General features: G+C 34.8%; 1 protein-coding gene across 1 annotated transcript in view; it reads left to right on the top strand.

Moving 5' to 3' along the window:
• Nucleotides 1-19116, top strand: part of CSMD3 (CUB and Sushi multiple domains 3) — a gene marked incomplete at its 5' end in the record, with an annotated part of 537637 nt that overhangs the window by 62044 nt on the left and 456477 nt on the right. The window contains one exon of the mRNA XM_083360336.1: nt 12129-12323. Coding sequence (XP_083216462.1) covers nt 12129-12323 — 195 coding nt within the window. The remainder of the gene's footprint in view (nt 1-12128; nt 12324-19116) is intronic.

Genomic DNA, 19116 nt, shown 5'->3' with positions numbered 1-19116 from the left:
CATTTTTTAAAATAACATTGAGATATAAGAATGTATAATTTTCATCTTTTCTAATTTAGTCCAAGTAGTATTTTAGCCATTAAATAGGGAAATAAGTGTTTGAAAACAACCCTTTTTTATAGAGTAAAAAAAAATCCTTAGTTTTTTGGCAGCTGCAAAATAGCATCTGTGATTCTATCAAAAATTCAAATGACTTTTTAAAGCAAATGCTTATAAAATCAGGCTGGATTCTTTTCAAGATTGTTTCTTCCCCATCCCACACAAACACATAGCATTTTTGCAAGCTTCAGTACTTTTTTGTTTTGGAAAAAAATCTTTAATGTAAGAGAAAGAAAATATTTTCTGAAACTTCAGGTCATATAGAGATTTGAAAACAAGTTTTTGATCGCTTAATTGGTTAGTGTTCTGCATTCAAGGAAGAAGATAGGAGCAATTGCAACTGCTAGCTCAGCTAGTAATAGATAGAAAACTGACAAAGCGTCAGCCAAAACCCTGGATCTTTTCACGATAGACAGAATGTAGAGATGAACTTAGAAGGAAAGTTTGAATAGGTCCTCTTCAATGGAACACCTGTCTTGGACCCAAAGCAGCTGCATGCCCTGGGACCCAGTGGGCCTAGCTCTAAGTGGCTGTCACAGTAACTCAATATAATATACTACATTGCATTTGTGTATCCCAAAAGACTACGAATGATCATGAATTGATATACCGTATTTTCCGGCGTATAAGACTACTTTTTAACCCATGAAAATCTTCTCAAAAGTCAGGGGTCATCTTATACGCCGGGTGCTGAAAATTTAGGGACAGGGCTGGCTGGAAAACCTGGAGCGGATCTCCCATTTAGTCTGCGCAGGGAAAGCGGGACCAATTGGAGAAGAAGCTGCAGTCTGTGATTTTTTACAGGCTGGGGTCTGGGCGTCTTTCCTTCTAAAGTTGAAGAGCAGCTGTAGTATATCCCAACTTGAAAGGCAGGTTGGGAAGGCAGCAGCCAGAGCAGCGGCTTAGCTCTAAGGACACATTTGACTCAGGAACTGGGCGGGCTGGCTGGAAAACCTGGAGCGGATCTCCCATTTGGGTTTTGTTTTTTTTAATCCAATTTATATCCCGCCCTTCTCCGAAGACTCAGGGTGGCTTACAATTTAAAGCACAAATCAATGTGCTTAGCAATAGCCTTCATTCTGTGTATATGCCTGTTTATTAGGGCTTTCACCCCCCCCAGCAGCATTATTACAAAGTCAGCTTATTGCCCCCAACAATCTGGGTCCTCATTTTACCTACCTTGGAAGGATGGAAAGCTGAGTCAACCTTGAGCCTGGTGGGATGTGAACCTGCACTAATTGCAGGCAGCTTGTGTTACTTAAGGCTCTGCGCAGAGAAAGCTTTAGAGTGAATTAGGAAAAGTGAAAAAGTGAATTAGGAAAATAGGGAACGGTTGCTGGAATTGGGTATGTGTAGTTTAACGAAGAGAAGGGTGAGGGGTCACATGATAGCAGTGATCCAATATCTCAGGGGCTGCCACAAAGCAGAGGGAGCCAAGCTATTCTCCAAACCACCTGAAAGCAGGACAAGAAGCAATGGATGGAAACTAGTCAAGGAGAGAAGCAACCTAGAACTAAGGAGAAACTTCCTGACAGTTAGAACAATTAACCAGTTGAACAACCTGTCTCCAGAAGTGGTGAATGCTCCAACACTGGAAGTTTTTAAGAAGAGACTGGACAGCCATTTGTCTGAAATGGTATAGGGTTTCCTGCCTTAGCAGGGGGTTGGACTAGATGACCTCCAAGGTACCCTTCTTCTTATTATTATTATTATTATTCTTATTCTTATTCTTCTTCTTCTTCTTCTTCTTCTTCTTATTATTATTATTATTCTTAATTATTATTATTATTATTATTATTATTATTATTATTATTATTATTATTATTATTATTATAGTTTAATCCACTTGCACTGTTTTATGTTTACATGTTTGATGGCAAACAGCCTTATGTTTATAAGTGACAGTTTTCCTACTAAGCACCTGCATGTCATAAGCATTTGAATTAAAATTACCATATTAAAATCAAATCTGATGTTTTTTAATTTTTATTTGGTGTGCGTTAGAAGAGGGGTAGTCTTATACGGCGAGTATAGCCCAAACCCTATAATTTGACAGGAAATGTAGGGGGTCGTCTTATACGCCCAGTCGTCTTATACGCCGGAAAATACGGTAATTAAATACCCATTCTGGAAACCTAATTAGCATTACTATGATAATATTTGAGATCTGTATTTCTGTTAAATGTGAAGCTGCAATTACAATGAACAACTATTTGTGACTTCAAGTCAACAATTTTCTTTTCCACTGTATTAATAGAATAGAATAGAATAGAATAGAATAGAATAGAATAGAATAGAATAGAATAGAATAGAATAGAATAGAATAGAATAGAATAGAATAGAATAGAATAGAATAGAATAGAATAGAATAGAATAGAAACATGGAATTTGGAAAATCAACAGAAATAACACTAGAAATATCAGTGAGGAACTAAGATTTTCTAAAAGCAAATAAACAATAAATTTTAATTTTAATTGTGAATCATTAAATCCTAGTGCTGCAGAATCATTTCATTTTCTTTCATCCAAATCTACATTTAATAACAAAAGTGCAGGAGAGATATATTTTCACCACATCTAATTTAGCACATAGACACCTCAGTGCACCCGCTTTCAAGGGTATAATAATCATTAATTTCAATATTGTATGGTTGAAAAACAAAATAGAATTAAATATGAAAAATATGTGATTATATGATGTACCACCAGATGGCATTTTAAAAAAGATGTAGTTCAGTTAATTCAAGGATGTTTCTAAAGCTCTCTTTCATGTTTCAAGATGGCTGCATTACAATTTAATCATCGTTCTGATACCTAGCTTATACAGCTATTTTGATTTTGAGTACTCTAGTATTTTTGCACTTTAGTTATTATATAGACAAGATGATAAATAAAAAGGAACAATAGATCCTAAACCTTTCTAGAAATTCAGGGTGAATAGAAGGCTTGCTAATTCAGATTAATTTTTTCCCTCTTACATGTTACCATTTTGTTTTTCTGGCTTTCAGCCATGTGTCTTTCTCTTAATTCCTTTATTTTTATCCCCCCCCCTCTTTATGTCTTTGTCTATTCTCCTTCCTTTTCTCCCTATCCCCCTCTTTTTTTGAGGTTGTGGATAACACATGGAAGAAAAAAAGATTAGTCTTTGCCCAGCTACTCACTGCATTTTATTGTTGTACAGAAGGAACATTAAGTGAGATAGCAAGGCAGGAATAAAATATCTTCCTGCATTAACTACTTATTTCCACATTGTACATGGATAAAAGGAAGTTCTTTGATTTGTATGTGGCACAAAGAAAAAGTGAACTAACAATAAAGGAAGAAAGCTTACTAAAAAAGATAACTTGTAGCTCTGTGTTGAATTGTGGAGTTCTTGATGGACTCTGAGCTTGGTTGTTTTCTTGCAGATGTTTCATTATCCAATTAGGTAACATTTTCAATGCTTAGTACTGAAGATGCCACCTAATAGGGTAATGTAATATCTGCAAGAAAACAAAAACTCAAATAGTACCAAGGACCCCACAGGAAATTTATTTTTGTGTATCCTTAACTCACCTGGATCACCTTTCTGAATTTTACCTACTTCCCATAAATTAAAATTTTCTTCTTATCTGATGTGATTATCTAGTCCATAGGAAGTCCCCTCACCCCCAATGGAGAAAGCCAAGAAGAAAAGATGGTTTAAAGAACATGCCTCTGGGCCAAATGGAAGGACTCAGAACCAGTTTAGAATGAAAATATGTTCTCCTACTGAATGGTTAACTTTTTTAATGTAATAGCTACTCTTCCTCATTTTTACACTGCTGTAAATGAGGATTATGGTACTTTGAAGGTTATTTTGCAGACAAAAGAATTACGGTATATGGAGATTAATAGAACTATTAAAATCAAAGAAGTAATAAAACCCACTTTTGCCACAGTTAGCAATATGTGATTATGCTCATGCCAGAATTCCAATATCTGCCAAAAAGTACAGGAAAAAAATAAATAAAGAGACTGTTACCTTCTTACCAGAATAGTAAAATACTGAATTCACCTTGATTAGTCTTTAATATACTAATTGAAATGATTATGCTCTAAGAGGCATTCATGGTAAATGTTTGAAGATAAACACTTAAAAGCAATGTCTATCAACACAAAAAGAAGTGCCCATGTAATCAACTTTTCATGTTTATTGATGCATTGCCTGGATTTATTGTGCAGGTTATATTTGCTACAGCCACTGTTTATTGTTTCATAGTACTCTTTCTATAAACATAGTTAAATATGCGCCATATTTGCTAAATGCTAATGAGGATTAGATTGCTTATCTGTAGGCTATGAAACTGAACATTCAAAATCTCATGTTTGCATTAATTACTGGTATCTTTACTTAGCCCAAGCAAATAGAACTTATAAAACTAGCTTGTGTGAAAATTCAGAGGTTTATTTCTCTCCTGAAAATGCAAACATAATATATTCACCATGTGAGATAAGCCACAAGGAAGATAATTTCCAGCACCTTCCAAAGCACACAATACATCTGGCTTTCTGCCTAAGGCAGCAGTAGAAGTCATGGTTTCTTGGTTTTTAGCCCATATATAATGAAAAATACTTCAATAAGCAAAAAGATGAACCACAAAGTTTAGGGACCAATACATCAAAGTGTTCAGTTTTCTCAGGACAAACAACAAAGTATATGAAAAAAAAATCCTGCTTAACCAAATGAGAACAAATGATTTTATTTATTAATTTCATTTTAAGTATATATTATAAAATGATGCTACGATAGTTGAATTACAAGCAGCAATAAAATCTTAAGTAGGAAACAAAGAAGCTTTGGGCAAAAATAATTCTGCTTTCTGCCTCATACTGATTGATGTTTGAGCTATGGAAATTGAATCATTAACACACATTGGGATTTATATATTCCCTTGCTATCTATGTATTCATGTGACTTTGAACAATTATTGGCTCCTGGTGACTACCTGGACAACTCCATGTAGTTTTCGTAGCAACACTTTTTGGAAATGGCTTGCCATTGCTTTCTTCCCAGCACTGAAAGAGAATGTTTGGCTCAAAATCCTTCAGCTGGCTTTGAGTGTAAGGCAAGACTTGAAGTCATGATTTCCTGGTTTCTGGTCCAGTGCCTTTAACTACTGCTCCAAAATGGCACTCAGATTATTGTTTACATCTGCAGTATAAAGGACTCTTAAGTATGGATGGTAAAAAGTGTTTGGAAGAGGGAGTGATTCAGAGGCACAGTCATATTGGACATCAGGAAAATGATTGCTAATGAAAAAGGTATAAAACACAAAAGAGTACTAAAAAAAGAGTACTCAACACGTGGTAAGGAGACAGTAAACCATGATATCCTCAACATCTCTAGAAGGATGTAGAGCCATACAAATTGTCACGTGTATATCTTTATTGGGCAAGAGAAAAAGAAGTTATTAATTGGAGGTGGCAAATTTAAGTTCACATAGAATCCCATTTCTATTTATTATTATTACTATTATTATTGTATCCCATGTTTCTCATTTTAAATTCTGGGCCATCTTCTTTGTTGGCAAATTAGATATTAGATCTAAGTTGGCCATGAACCAATTTAATTCATAAGTGAAAGTGTAATTTATTGCTCAGTTTAAGCTCTGAATGATGGTCTGATAATTTGTGATAAATGTTTATGAGTAAATAATTACTTCTGATGATTACAGAACTTATTTTGTCTTGAAATTTGAACAAACTTAGTAAGCTGAGGCAAGCAATATTTAAGATTGTCAGATTTGTATTTAGGAGTTTTCATTGATCTGCCAAAATTCAATTTATGGCAAATTTGGAAAACATATATGACTTTGGTTCAATCAAATTAAAGGTCCGGCTACCTCATCGGGAGCATTTAGAAGCCGTGTGTGTGTGTGTGTGTGTGCGTGTGTAATTTGTATGTATATAATTTATACATTTGCCCATCTCAACAAAATGACTGGGCAGTGCACAACAATCAGATAAAAATATAATGTGTTGCTATTAGCTTACATAAGATAGTAAGAGGAGAACTGTGTTATTACTTGTAGCCATAACATAATCCTGTAGTCAGGATTCTCATAGCACTTTTGCTGACAACTAGCAAATTTATTTAGAGCCATACACTTTTATGAGTTCACTTCATCAGATACATGGAATGGCTAAACTGATGAAGAATGCAGGGCAGTTTACATTAACATGAAAAGAACTTTCTTCAAGACAATGATGAAACTACATTAATGTGCTAATGATGTATATTCTTCCAATATTGTCTTCCTGAGGAAGTTATAGTTAAACAAACAGTTCTGCAGATTTTTACTAGTGAATAAACCCCTAACTTATTATTTCTGAGTAGATACGTTTAGAATTGTACTACCAGTAGATATTGCCTATCTATCCATTTCTCTCCTTCCTTCTAGCCAGTGGTAGGATTCAAATATGTGAACAACTGGTTCTCTGTGTGGATGCCGCTTCCGGAAGTCCATTCTGGGCCCGGGCAAAAAAATTAACTACTGGTTCTGCCGAAGTGGTGCGAACTGGCTGAATCCCACCACTGTTTCTAGCTAACTTTCTTATTGATAAGGCCTGGTCTTTCTCATTTAGGATAGTGATATATGAATAGTTAAGTCAAAATGAGCAGTGCCTAGTTACTTAAATTTCACCATACACAAGGGAGACATAGGGGCTTTATAATGAAAACAGAAGCATTGTCAGTAGTTAAGTTCAATTAAAAACACAGCAAATATAATTTTAATAGCTTATACTAAATGGGAACAATGAATGAATATAAAGGATATCCTTTCATACATTATTTAAAGAACAATTTCCTCTAAAAAGTGGAGAAAAGCTACCAAGATTACTGGGTACTTTGCTCCTTAAAATGAGTTGGGATTTAGTAGCACCTGTATAAAGGTAAGAATATAGAAACAGAAAAAAGAAGGAAAAATAAACAGGGATTTATAGGACAAATAAATGCGGAATGGTGTGGTGGGCTAGACATGGAGCTCTCACCTTATAATCAGGAGGCTGTGAAGTCGATCCTAGGTAGCGGCAGATATTTTTCTCTCTGGGAGCAAAGAGAAAATATCTACTGCGAGCTCTCCATAGGTGTCAGGAAGGGATTTGGCCAGTAAAAGCTCAGCTTCATTAGCCTCCCCTACTCCACCCCAATGCAAGGGATTATAAAGTCATTTTTTTAAAAAATAGGGCTGATTTGAATTATTCTGCATTATTAATTTTGTGGGAACTATTTATCTATAAATTTGTATAGCACTATGAGCAGTTTTATAGATAAATAATTCATCCTCAATGTACCTCTGTAATTCTATACAATTGAAGTCTACTTTATAGAATTTCATTTCTTTAGGAAAAATCTAAATACTTAGCGTGGGTGATGCTTAAATTTCTTTAATGCTGAAGTTGGCATTTCAGCGGGGAACATAAGGCATTATTTTCATTCTATAAAAAAGTTGCTACACATCTTGCAAACACAGAAGGACAATATAACCATTATAATTCTGGTCTCCAAAATAAAAGTGTCAACAATGAGATTCTGTGGGATTATTTTAATGTGCTAAACATACTTAAAAGAAAACTTCCTTTTTTTCTTACACACAAACATCCATGAACAGACGTAGACCTATCTCCCTAGGATATTTGTCTGGAAAGACATCTTGATTATTTCTTTAGAGATCTGCTGGGAGGGGAAAAATACTATAGCCAACAATACATGCTCAAACTGTATGTACTGTTGAATAGCAGCACCCCTAAATATTTTTTTGTTCAGTTCTTTTTTCTTCTGATTATTATTAAGGGAAAGGCTAGAAACTTTGTTCTGATTGATATTTTCCATCATTTAGCCCTCATATCAATGTATTCTGATTTTAGTAAATAACTATATTTCTACAGTATATCATTTTAGCTTGTACATGAAAGCATAAGGAGAGCACCAGATCGATTGCTCAAAGTTCCATTTTTGTCCAGAGTTTTTTTTTCTCCTCACAGTTGTTCCAAATTATGCATCCTTTGTTGTCTTCCATGCTTACAGGGCTACTTTTGAACTATTATTGATAAGATTCAGTACAGTTTTATTTCTGATACTATTTTTTTCATGCAAAGAAAAGAAACCAGCTCTCCATACATAGTTTCCATTCATAACAATAGAAATAAGAACGGTGAGCTGAAATATTTCCTTGGCTCAGATTTTTAATCAAAACGTCCCAAAGTAAAAACGTTCCTGTTCATAGATTGTTTCTATCAAAATATTCTGAATTATGAGAAATATTTAACTAGAATGGTTTTAATTAATATTTACAAATAGCGGAATTTTGTTAATTAAATATTCTCAAAACATTTCCCATTTCTGCTAAGGAGAATTCTCCAGTGCATATTTTTCTCTAAGTCTTAGGGCATAAAACTCCTATTAACATTAGAAAGATTTCTCCATGCAGAACAAGAATGGAATACAAAATGAAAAAGCATGCTGGAAATATTTTATGAACAATTTGCCCTTAGAGTTTTATTATTTCATACTTGAAGGAAATACGATTTCAACATAAATAACAAAATAGCAGTTGGAAGGGACCTTGGACATCTTCTAGTGCAACTCCATGTCGAACAGGAGACCCGGTGCCATTCCAGACAAGTGGTTGTCCAGTCTCTTCTTAAAAGCATCCAATGTTGGAGTGCCCACAATTTCTGAAGGCAAGCCGTTCCACTGGTTAATTGTTCTCACTGTTAGGATGTTTCTCCTTAGTTCTAGGTTGCTTCTCCTTGATTTGTTTCCATCTATTGTGTCTTGCCTTGCCTTGTCTTGCCATTCTTGACTTTATTTGAAATGATGAGGGGATCCTGTTCTAATCCAGATTAAAGCATAATTATGGGGAATCTTCTGATTAAAGCAAATCAGTCTTCAGATTTAATTGATCAATTTTCAAATCAACCTCTTTCAAAAAGTAGATTGAAAGGCAAAAAAAAAAAAAAAACCCTCTCAGCCATACCTGTAGAAAACCAGAAGAGTCACTGAATTCACCTGACTCAAAAATAAGCACATATTAAATGAAATTTATTTTTATATAGTACTTCTTAAATAAATGTTGCAGTTTCTAGGAAAACTGTTTCAAAAATTAGTTTGAGAATGGCTGTTAACCTGAAAAAAATCCTTCAGTTCATGGTAGAACTTTTAATCTATGTTCTAAAATTCCAATACATTTCTAGGGATTTCTTGCTTCTTTTTTTAAAGTGTGACAGACGAAAATGAAAAATATTCCTTGGTTTAAAATAATGTTAAGAAGACATTTCAACCAGTTGAAATACTATTTGGAAATAAGTACAAATTCTGGTAAAAGAAGTATAACTGACTGTCAGATTTTTTTTTAAAAAAAGGAGCATTTTGACAAAATCCTAACAGCTGTAAACATTTATGATTCCTGAAAAACCCAGAGAGACATAACCCTGGTTCTTAGCCTTCTTCAGTCACAGGAAGGTATTCATTATATTTGTTCTCACAATATAAAAAAGATGTTAAGCATCTGGAAAGAGTGCAGAGAAGAGCAACAAAAATGATTAGGGGGCTGGAGGTTAAAACATATATGAAGAATGGTTGCTGGAATTGAGTATGTCTAGTTTAATGAAAAGAAGGAGTGGGGATGACATGATAACCGTGTTAAATATTTGAGGGGGTGCCGCAAAGAAGAGAGGGCAAACCTTTTTATTCCCAATACACCAGAAGGTAAGAGAAGAAATGATGGATGGAAATTAATTGAGGAGAGAATCAACCTAGAACTAAGGAGAAACTTTCTAACAGTGGAACACCTGTGGAACAACAGTGGAAGTTGTGGGTGCTCTATCACTGCAGGTTTTTAAGAAGAGATTAGACAGTCCTTTGTCCAGAATGATGTCTAGATTTAGAGGGGCTGGTCCCTTCCAACTCCACTATTCTGCTATATTATGAGGCTATCAGATAGCTAATAATGCCAGAAAATAATAAGTGCCATTCAACATAAAAAAAAATGTTGGATGGCACTCAGAGAATCTGTGCATTGACAAAATCTCCATCTGTCAATTGCAAAAGCCATATTGCTTGAATCTGCACATATACTATGCCAATACATTGTGACATCTTCATTTTTTGGTGAGAAACAACAACAATGTGTATGAAGGCCACCACCAGCTAAAGAACAGGCAACTGTGATTTCATAGTGTTGCGTATGTAATAATATTTCAGCAGCTTAAATAAAAACACTTAAGAATTTATTTGCATTATGCACAATTTGGACTGCCCTGTGGATTTTCCTAAAGGACAGCTTTTGTGCAGCATTTATTAAAAGATAAATATTTATTTACCGGAAGGAACAAAAATTATTCTTTCAAGAGTTAGTCATGCTTTAATTGCTCATAGAATCTAAAAGGATGGATTGGTGAGTTTGGGTGGGATAAATTACTACAATTGCTAGATACAGTTACAGTTTACAGTATGTTCAAAGTCTTTTGGCAAATAGCTTTAATTAATGGATTGGGTCTAATTATTTGTGCTTGTGGACTAGAATTGCATCTCAGGTGAAAAATAATTAGTTAAAAGTATAAATCTGGTTAATGTTCCTCATTGTAATTAGCTGTGGGAATTCATAATTTCAGAACAAATGCAGTTGCTTAAGCAAGACAAATTTTTGTATGCTTGGGCCAGTTAGTGCTATCCAATTCATCTTCATGTTCTCTTTTATCATGTTATCAATGGGCATATGTAAATTAATAAAATATGGGGAAAAGCCATTTTGAGCTGCACTCAGAAACCTGCAAAAAAGATTCTTTCTTCACACAAAAAATCTTGATGCAGCAAACATTACATTCATTTCATTTTTTTTCTTTTAAATGAATTTAAGTTTTATGACTTAAAGAAAAAAAAATACCTGGGTATGTCTTTCTCTTTCTTAAGGACTTAGGAATTGTATTTTGGCTGATCTTAACTAATTTAATCTTTGTCTAAATAGCATGAATTGCATTTTTAAATAGAAGTGTCAATTTTAGAATGGTAGCTTCCTTTATTCATATGTTCATATTTTTGGGACAGCCTTAATATAACCATATACTATAGAATTAACTATTCCTGGTTCTCATGATGATTTAAAACTGCTTTTCATTAAGAGGGGAAAAATATCATTCATAATGGCAAGACTTGGCAGTAAGGTTAAATACCGGTATTCAAATACTATGCAGTATATTGCTCTTGTTATTCAGTAGCTTTTTCTTTTGACAAAGAACATGCAAATCTGATGTCACATCTGGAATAATTTTCCTTCCTTCCTAATTTTAAAACAGAGATGTTAACTTAAACCAGTAATCAACTAAAAGGGGAGTTTATGAGAACAACTTTAAATCAATAAGACAGTGAGCTAAATTCCAGGCTTTTCTCAACAGGCAGGATAGGAAACAATTAGGAAAATTCCTAATAATTCAAGAACTTATAATGAGTTATTTTTACTAGAGAAAAATGAGAAAGCTTTAATAGGAATGGTATAGGGTCTTCTGCTTGAGCAGGAGATTGGTCTAGAACTCTATTACTATATTATATGTAATTCTAAGAATATTCCAATGACAGCTGTGTTTCTAGAGGGCAAATCCAATAAAGTGTCTCTGAAGTCACAATTTCATGTTAGAATGTGTACATTTTAAAAAGGTGTACAATTGTTAAAGCTGAATCCAAAAAAAATGGAGATATACATATACTGAAAACAAATAAAAAATTCAGTTTATAATTTTAGAAAATTATTGATAGAGAATGAAATACATAATTATGAAAAATAAATTGATGACAACAAATGTGGATGTTTAAGGAAAGACATTACCTTAGCACCATTTGGAATGCAAGCTAATGGAAATACAACAAAAAAGCAATTATAAGTACTGTAATATCTTGAGAAAGACATAATTGGTTGGGCTTGTACATAAGAGCAATTTAAACAGCAGTGTTAAGTTGTGAACTATGAGCTCTAGTTGTAATTCTTTTTTCTTTTTCTTTTCTTTTATAGAATTACAGAGCAGTTCTTGTGGAAATCCTGGAACTCCATCCAAAGGTATTTTATATGGAACACAATTTGATGTTGGTGACAAAATCCGATATAACTGCGTGACAGGCTACATCCTGGATGGTCACCCCCAACTTACCTGTATAGCCAGTTCAGTAAATACAGCATCCTGGGATTTTCCAGTTCCTATCTGTAGAGGTAAGTTGAAAATCCAATGAAAACTAATATCAAATAAATATTTGTTATAAAAATACTGATATTAAAATTTTAAAAGTTTAATTTGTGAAACTATTTTATTAGAATTAGGAGAGTGGGCTTTATGGTACTGGATGTTTATTAAAAATGTAGCTGATGATATGACTGAAATGCATGTTTATTTATTTATTTATTTATTTATTTATTTATTTATTTATTTATTTATTTTGACGTATAACTTGGATGACAAATAATATAGAATAAAGGTAAATGTGTTATTTGCAAAGTCATAATTTTTAAGGAATACTCTCTTCCAAAAGCAGCTCTAATACTAAGCCTACCTAATTGGTCTGGATTCAGGTTGTCTGAAATGGGTTTTCTGGACAATCTTTCTCTATGCACATTGAAGTTGTTTGGGGAAACTCATCTACAAATGTGGCAATCTTGTCTAGCAATAGCTCAGAATTAAAATTCTCCTGTAACTGTCACGATTTCTAGCAGGTGCAAATTAAAAAGGAAACTATTTTTGTTTTTTACATTTAGTTGGATGACATTTCGCTGAGAGTAAGCCCCACTATATGCGAAGGGATTATTTCTGAGTAGACACACATTAGATGGTATGGTTAATCGTATATATGCTAGATTATTAATTATGCAAAAGATAAACTGGAAACTCAATTGCAAAAGAAGAGATAATATTTGGGAAAAGAAGAAGCCATACTGTTTGGAGGTATAATAAAAAAAAACCACCCTAATATGAACTCCTCATAGTGGAAGAGAGTTGAAGAATATTTATTAGGAAATTCTGAGTTACATAACCACTGCATGTAAGAGATTATGTAACTCTTCCTCTTAAGTCTTATAGTTGTTCTTGTTGCTTTTGAAACTGCTCTGCATTGGTTCTCCTAGGAAAACAGGATCCTGAAAACAATACAGTAGAGCTTAAATAAGGCATAGAGCAAGCTTTGGCTGCAAGCAATCTATTTAAGTTATTTTAAGTACTGGTGAAATAGTGGTTGTCCTTGAAGTGTCTTCTTACAGCCAACAATTTATTGTGCAATTCCAACTTTCCTTTGCATGGCAACCTGTGGAAAAATAGTGCATCTTCAGAGTATTCAAGTGAGGCAGTGAAAGCAATTGCTACAGCCCTATACATGAAACAAGGTTCAGTTCTCAGTACTACAGAGTTTTGTTTGGAGTACAATCCCCAGGGTTTTTTCAGTATTTGGGGTTCTTCTTTACTGGGGAATTCATTTTATTAAACAAAGGGACAGTGAGAGTTTACACTGATGGAGATCTAATGAAAGGAAGCTAGAGTCTAGAAATTATTTTCATTGCCTGGTCACATGGAAAATTTACTGTATTAATATTTCCTGCTCACATACATGCTCAAAAAAAGAAAATATGTTATGTGAGGTTTTTCTACATGGAGTGTTTTAAGAACAGCAACTAAGTTTAAAGACAAACTTAAAATTGGGGTCCTATTGCAGCAAAATGGTAGAGCAAGGAAGAACATTCTGACATCCAGAAAAAGAATCCCAGCACACCTGTTTTGCTAATAAATTAAAATAATGATATGAATAAACAATAATTTGCTGTTCTTTTGGTTCACCCAAAATTTATTGTCTGAGATGGCTTCCTCATTCTCTCCAGCCTTGGAAACTTCCATGTTTGGTAAAAGAATCTTTGGTTTTTGCACCACACACGGCATAAAAAGTTGTTTTCTCTGATCTGATTTAAATGTGTTACCAATATTGTACATAAAAAAAATAAAATAATAGTATGTTAATGCTGTGATTACATAGACATGTTTGCTATGCAGATGGTTGCTATTTGTATTGCAGTTATTGATTTAAATGAAACTTTATTTTGGGTGGGTCTGCTGAATACATCAGTGAGTGCTGTGAAAATAAGTTTATCCCAAAATATCATGATGAGTCAAATTCTGTTTCAGATATACATACTGTATATAATTCTCATCATTGTACAACTAAAAATGGAAAATATTATAACATCCGATAGAAGAGAGTGTTTGTAATTCAAAGTTGAACTGTGGGCTCCTTGGTGCTCTCTGATCTTGGTTGTATTCATGCAGACATTTCATTACCCAATGAGGTAACAGCATCAGTGCTAGGTGGGACTGGGGTTTTCTGTATCATCCCAATTTTATTCCAAGGATTATGTTGAGCTTGAAGGCTCTTTGGGTGCTACATATGTGTACATTCAAGACATGGTTTCCCTGGTTTAAATGACAGAACTTTAAAAGTATATGATACTCCTAAATTCAATTATCAACAGAAATAAACTTTTCTGTGAAATGGCACTTTGGGGGCTGGACGTGATGGCTTACCATCTTCTGCAGTGCATTCTGCTACCTGAACATTTGCATGTTTGCTAGAGATAATGAATTCCTCCTCCTGTTGAAGTGTCTGTAAAGAAAACAAAACCTTGAATCATAGATACATAAAACTTCAGAAGTCAGCTGATTCTGTTTTTCCCCAATATTTTTCTGAGGTTGCACTTTGTGGAATTAGAGGCATAATCCAACCAATTCATTTAACCCTAATATAATGCTGTAAACACAAGACCTTACTTTAAGTCCTATGAGATATCCATATGGCTTGTTCTTGTTAAGTCCAGTTTGAATGATTCTGCTTTCCTACTGAAGCTTATGCTGGACTAATTTGTCCTGTGTTGTGACTAACATAGAAACTATGAGTTCCATTGCAGAAATGTGGAACAAATTGCAGATGTGAGGATGGGGGTTGTTCCCAAACTAAAAAAAAAGGATACATATTTACACTGTCTTCTGGCATTAGCAGAAAAGACAGCATTACTGGGAACCTTCCCTTTGCTGCAGAGACAAAGCAGAAGTTTTCTGTTCAGTTTTGCTATCATACTATTTATTGAGGAATGGGATTCTGAATCTCACTGTAGTTTCCATCACTGAAGTATCTGTTGCATTTGAACATTCTGTGACTCCTTTAAATAACCACGATTCAGAGATTACAAACATTTGTTGCTATAAACCCATCCTGGACAAACAGTTTAATTCAGATGCCTGACAGATCTGAATGGTTATCTTAATAGGCTTAGGGAAATTGCTTTGTCTGTCAGCAACCATGTAGAAGATCTGGTTAATCAGTGGGACAAGGAAATAACTTAGTTGGTTGATACTATTATTTTTAAGTGCCCTGTTTCCTGTAGTAGAGCTCAAACTGTTTATGGGAAAAGTGAGAACAACAGAAGATAGGTAGGGGGTTGGAGCATGAGTGGAGAACTTTTGTGATGAATCAGATTGAACTCAGAATGGGCCGTTTGTCAGATCCATTTGAAGTCCCACTACACAGCAGTAAATGCTGCCAAGTTTGGGCAGAATGAACCAATGATATTTTTCCATACTGTGTGACATCTGCTCCATATGCAATGTTGTGGGAACACAGCTGGAACAATTGTAAGCTTGCCGTGAACAATTTTTATCATCCTTTACAGAGAAGGTCAATTGGATTCAATTATTTTTGCATACCACTGTTGGGACAGGTTATAGGGAGATGACCTTGGCAACTGCTTGACAGATTCCTGGCTATTATTTTTAGCTTTTAGGTCTGGAGGACATAGATATGGTATGTCAAGAGACAACACAAGTAACTTGTGTAACTCTTTCCCTTTCTATCTGACTAAATTGACCAGGTTGGGAAAAAATCCACAAGTGAAGCAGGTGACCAGTGCTTTCTTGAGTTTAAGCTGGATTTCTGCCTGAAGATTTTTCAAATTATAAGTCAGTTTCATATATTCAGTTCTTGGGTAGCATGACTGAGAATGACTTGCATTTCAGATGAATACTTTTTCTTCAGATATAATAAGCAGAGCAACCAGGGGTGAAAACCTGGAACCAATAATCAAAGAAGAGCATTTGGAGTATATAGTATATTGTTGGTAAATAGTTTCGCCAACATGGCAACTGCACTGGGCAAAAATGTCTCTTATTTAGCAAATTAAGCATGATATAGCTTGGGTTCACTTTAACACAGGGCTGCCTAGAATGTTGCACAAGTAGGTAATGACTAGAAGACAAAATCAGCTTGTTGAAAATAACACATTTTGGCTTTAAAATGTATATAAAGTGATGCCAGAAAACACCAAGTAATTTCTGAAGATTAAATTGGCTGAGGAAACTTTGAGGTGGAAGGTGGAAGGAAGAAGATACAAATGCATTGATAGTTTAGCCCATTGGAAAAGGTAAAAGACAGGAAAACTAATTGTTCTCTTGATCACTAAAAAGACTATGGCTCCCTAAATGTTAAAATCCCAAACACTAAGGATGTACCTATGAGAAATGAAATCCCATTGAATGGCAATTCAGTTTCATAAAACATTAGTAAAACATACCAGTCCATTTAAAATAGCTTGGATTTCCTTCTTATAAACTGAACATATGAGGTATGAATTTAAACCATATATAACAAAATCCATTTTAACCTCAGTTCATCTTCCTGCCAGACAAGATACAGTGATATTTAATCCAGAATATTTAATCTAGATGCATAGCTTTAGGCCTAATCACAGTCTCTTAAACGAATCTAGTTATCAAACCACAAGTAAATATGTGTTTCAGTACTGCTGTTCTGAAATCCAGGGTGGGGTGGGGTATGATAATAAACATAATGACAAATAAAACATCATTTTATATTATTATTGTCTATATTCAAAACCGTATATTTAATTATTAATAGGTGATACATCATTTATGGTCAATATAGATAGCATGCTGATATAGATATATATGTTTACCATCTTCTAGAAGTGCCACTGTCCATTTAAAATATTACAGTCTGGATTCATGAAAAATCCATACACAGGAAGTGCTTGTTTAACAATTGCCTCATTTAACAAGCATTTACAGTTATGATGGTTATTAAAAAGTAAGTTTACAACCAATCCTTGCACTTATACAGGGTCTGTAAGGAAATAAAATTAGAAATAAGATAATCAGCACAATCACGGTTTCACTTAGCAATTGTTTTGCGTAACAACTGAGTAGCTAGTCTAAATTGTGGTTACTAAATGAAGACATACCTGTACAAGACAGGAAAAGTTTAAATGGAGATTTTGATTTATTGTGTTATGAAGTGTCAATTACTGTGTGCATAGCCCATGACCAGTTTTTAAATTAATTTCTCCCTCTGCTGACATATGAATTTTGATTGGGGTATGTTAAATGATGAAACCTGACAATAGTTTCCTTATCACCTTCTACTTTTCAGACAGTGTAGGAACTGTAGTCTGCCAAGTACTGCGGATCCGTGAGAATGATTCACCAAAGGCTAATAAATAAGGTCATGGTTAAGTATAATATAGTCTCTCTGTAAAGCTTATATTAATTAGGAGGTTTGATAATCAGAGATAATATCTCATATTTTTGAAAGGTTGTTCTATTTATAGGTAAAAGTCACAACTAGCTTATAACACTTGTTGTGTCTTTTATAGATGTGGTTTAATTGTTGCATATTAAAAAGGAACTATTTTTATTTCATTTTATTGCTTTGATATGACAGACAAAAAGACGTAAATTTGTAAAATGGGGAAAAGGGTAAAAACAAAACAGTTGATATTTAAATAAATAAAACCTTCAATTACAGGTAGTCCTCAACTTATAACAATTTATGTTTCTAAGCAATGTGGCTATTAAGTGACTTGCATCCAATTTTGTGATCTGCAGTTGTTAAATGAATTATTGTCAAAAGCCAACTGGAAATATCACATGACCCCCAGCATGCGGCCACCATCATAAATATATGCCGGTTGCCAAGCACAGATTTTGATCACATGACTGTGGGCATGTTGCAATAATTTTGTGAGGACTTGTTCTAAGTCACTTTTCACAGTGCCGTTATAACTTTGAACAGTCAGTAAACAAATGGTTGTAAGTTGAGAACTATCTGTATAAGTATTTAGAAAAGCAATGCAATTCACTCTTTAAGCAACACTCTAAATTGTCACCAAATGTCATATTTGTCCAATTTTTCCATTCTGTGAATAAGTTGGACAAGGCTGAAGATTCTTGAAACACAAGGATTTGCAGGCTTTGATTACCCTTTTTATTAATCAAATTGAGCTTGGTAACAGGCATAGAAGTCTTTTGCCAAGGAGATATATTTTTGAAATTCACAGCAAAGTTATAGAAATAACTCCACTTTTTAGGAGCATACCTTAACAACACTACTTTAGTGGAAGCAGAAAGGACAGCTTTTAGACCAGAGGTCCCCAACCTATGGGTCACGGCCCACTACTGGGCCGTGACCTCTTGGCCACTGGGCTACATGAGTGGCTGGGTAGGGCATGCACGTGTGTGCATGTGCTCACCCCCCATGCTACTGTTGCCACAAATTTTGCACGGGTGGCAGCATTGCCGCAAACCTTGTGTGGGCTGCATCAGCACCACAAGGGGGAGGTGGACAGCAATGCATAGCATTGCTGTGAGCTGGTGGCTCCAGTGCCACAAGCCTTACACAGGTGCCGGCTTCACTGAGAGCCTCGCAATCATGCTCGCAGCCCTGTTTGCATGGTGTGCATGCTTGCGGCCTGTTTGTGCACACACATGCATGTGTGGCCACATTCACGTTTGCGCATGTGTGCGTAAGGCGTCTGCCCCTCCCTCTCCCATCAATCCAGAAAGGTTGGAGACCCCTTCTTTTAGACCACCTTTACCTATAGTAGCTGACTGGATAACCTTCAGCCCATCACTTGCTCTCAACCCAATCTATTTCTTGCCTTTGTTTTTGTGGGGAAAAAGAGA

Source organism: Vipera ursinii (genome assembly GCF_947247035.1).
Source record: "Vipera ursinii genome assembly, chromosome: 3".
In the NCBI taxonomy this organism is placed as follows: domain Eukaryota; kingdom Metazoa; phylum Chordata; class Lepidosauria; order Squamata; family Viperidae; genus Vipera; species Vipera ursinii.
The sequence above is the reverse complement of the archived record's forward strand: the minus strand, read 5'-3'. Positions and strand labels throughout refer to the sequence as shown.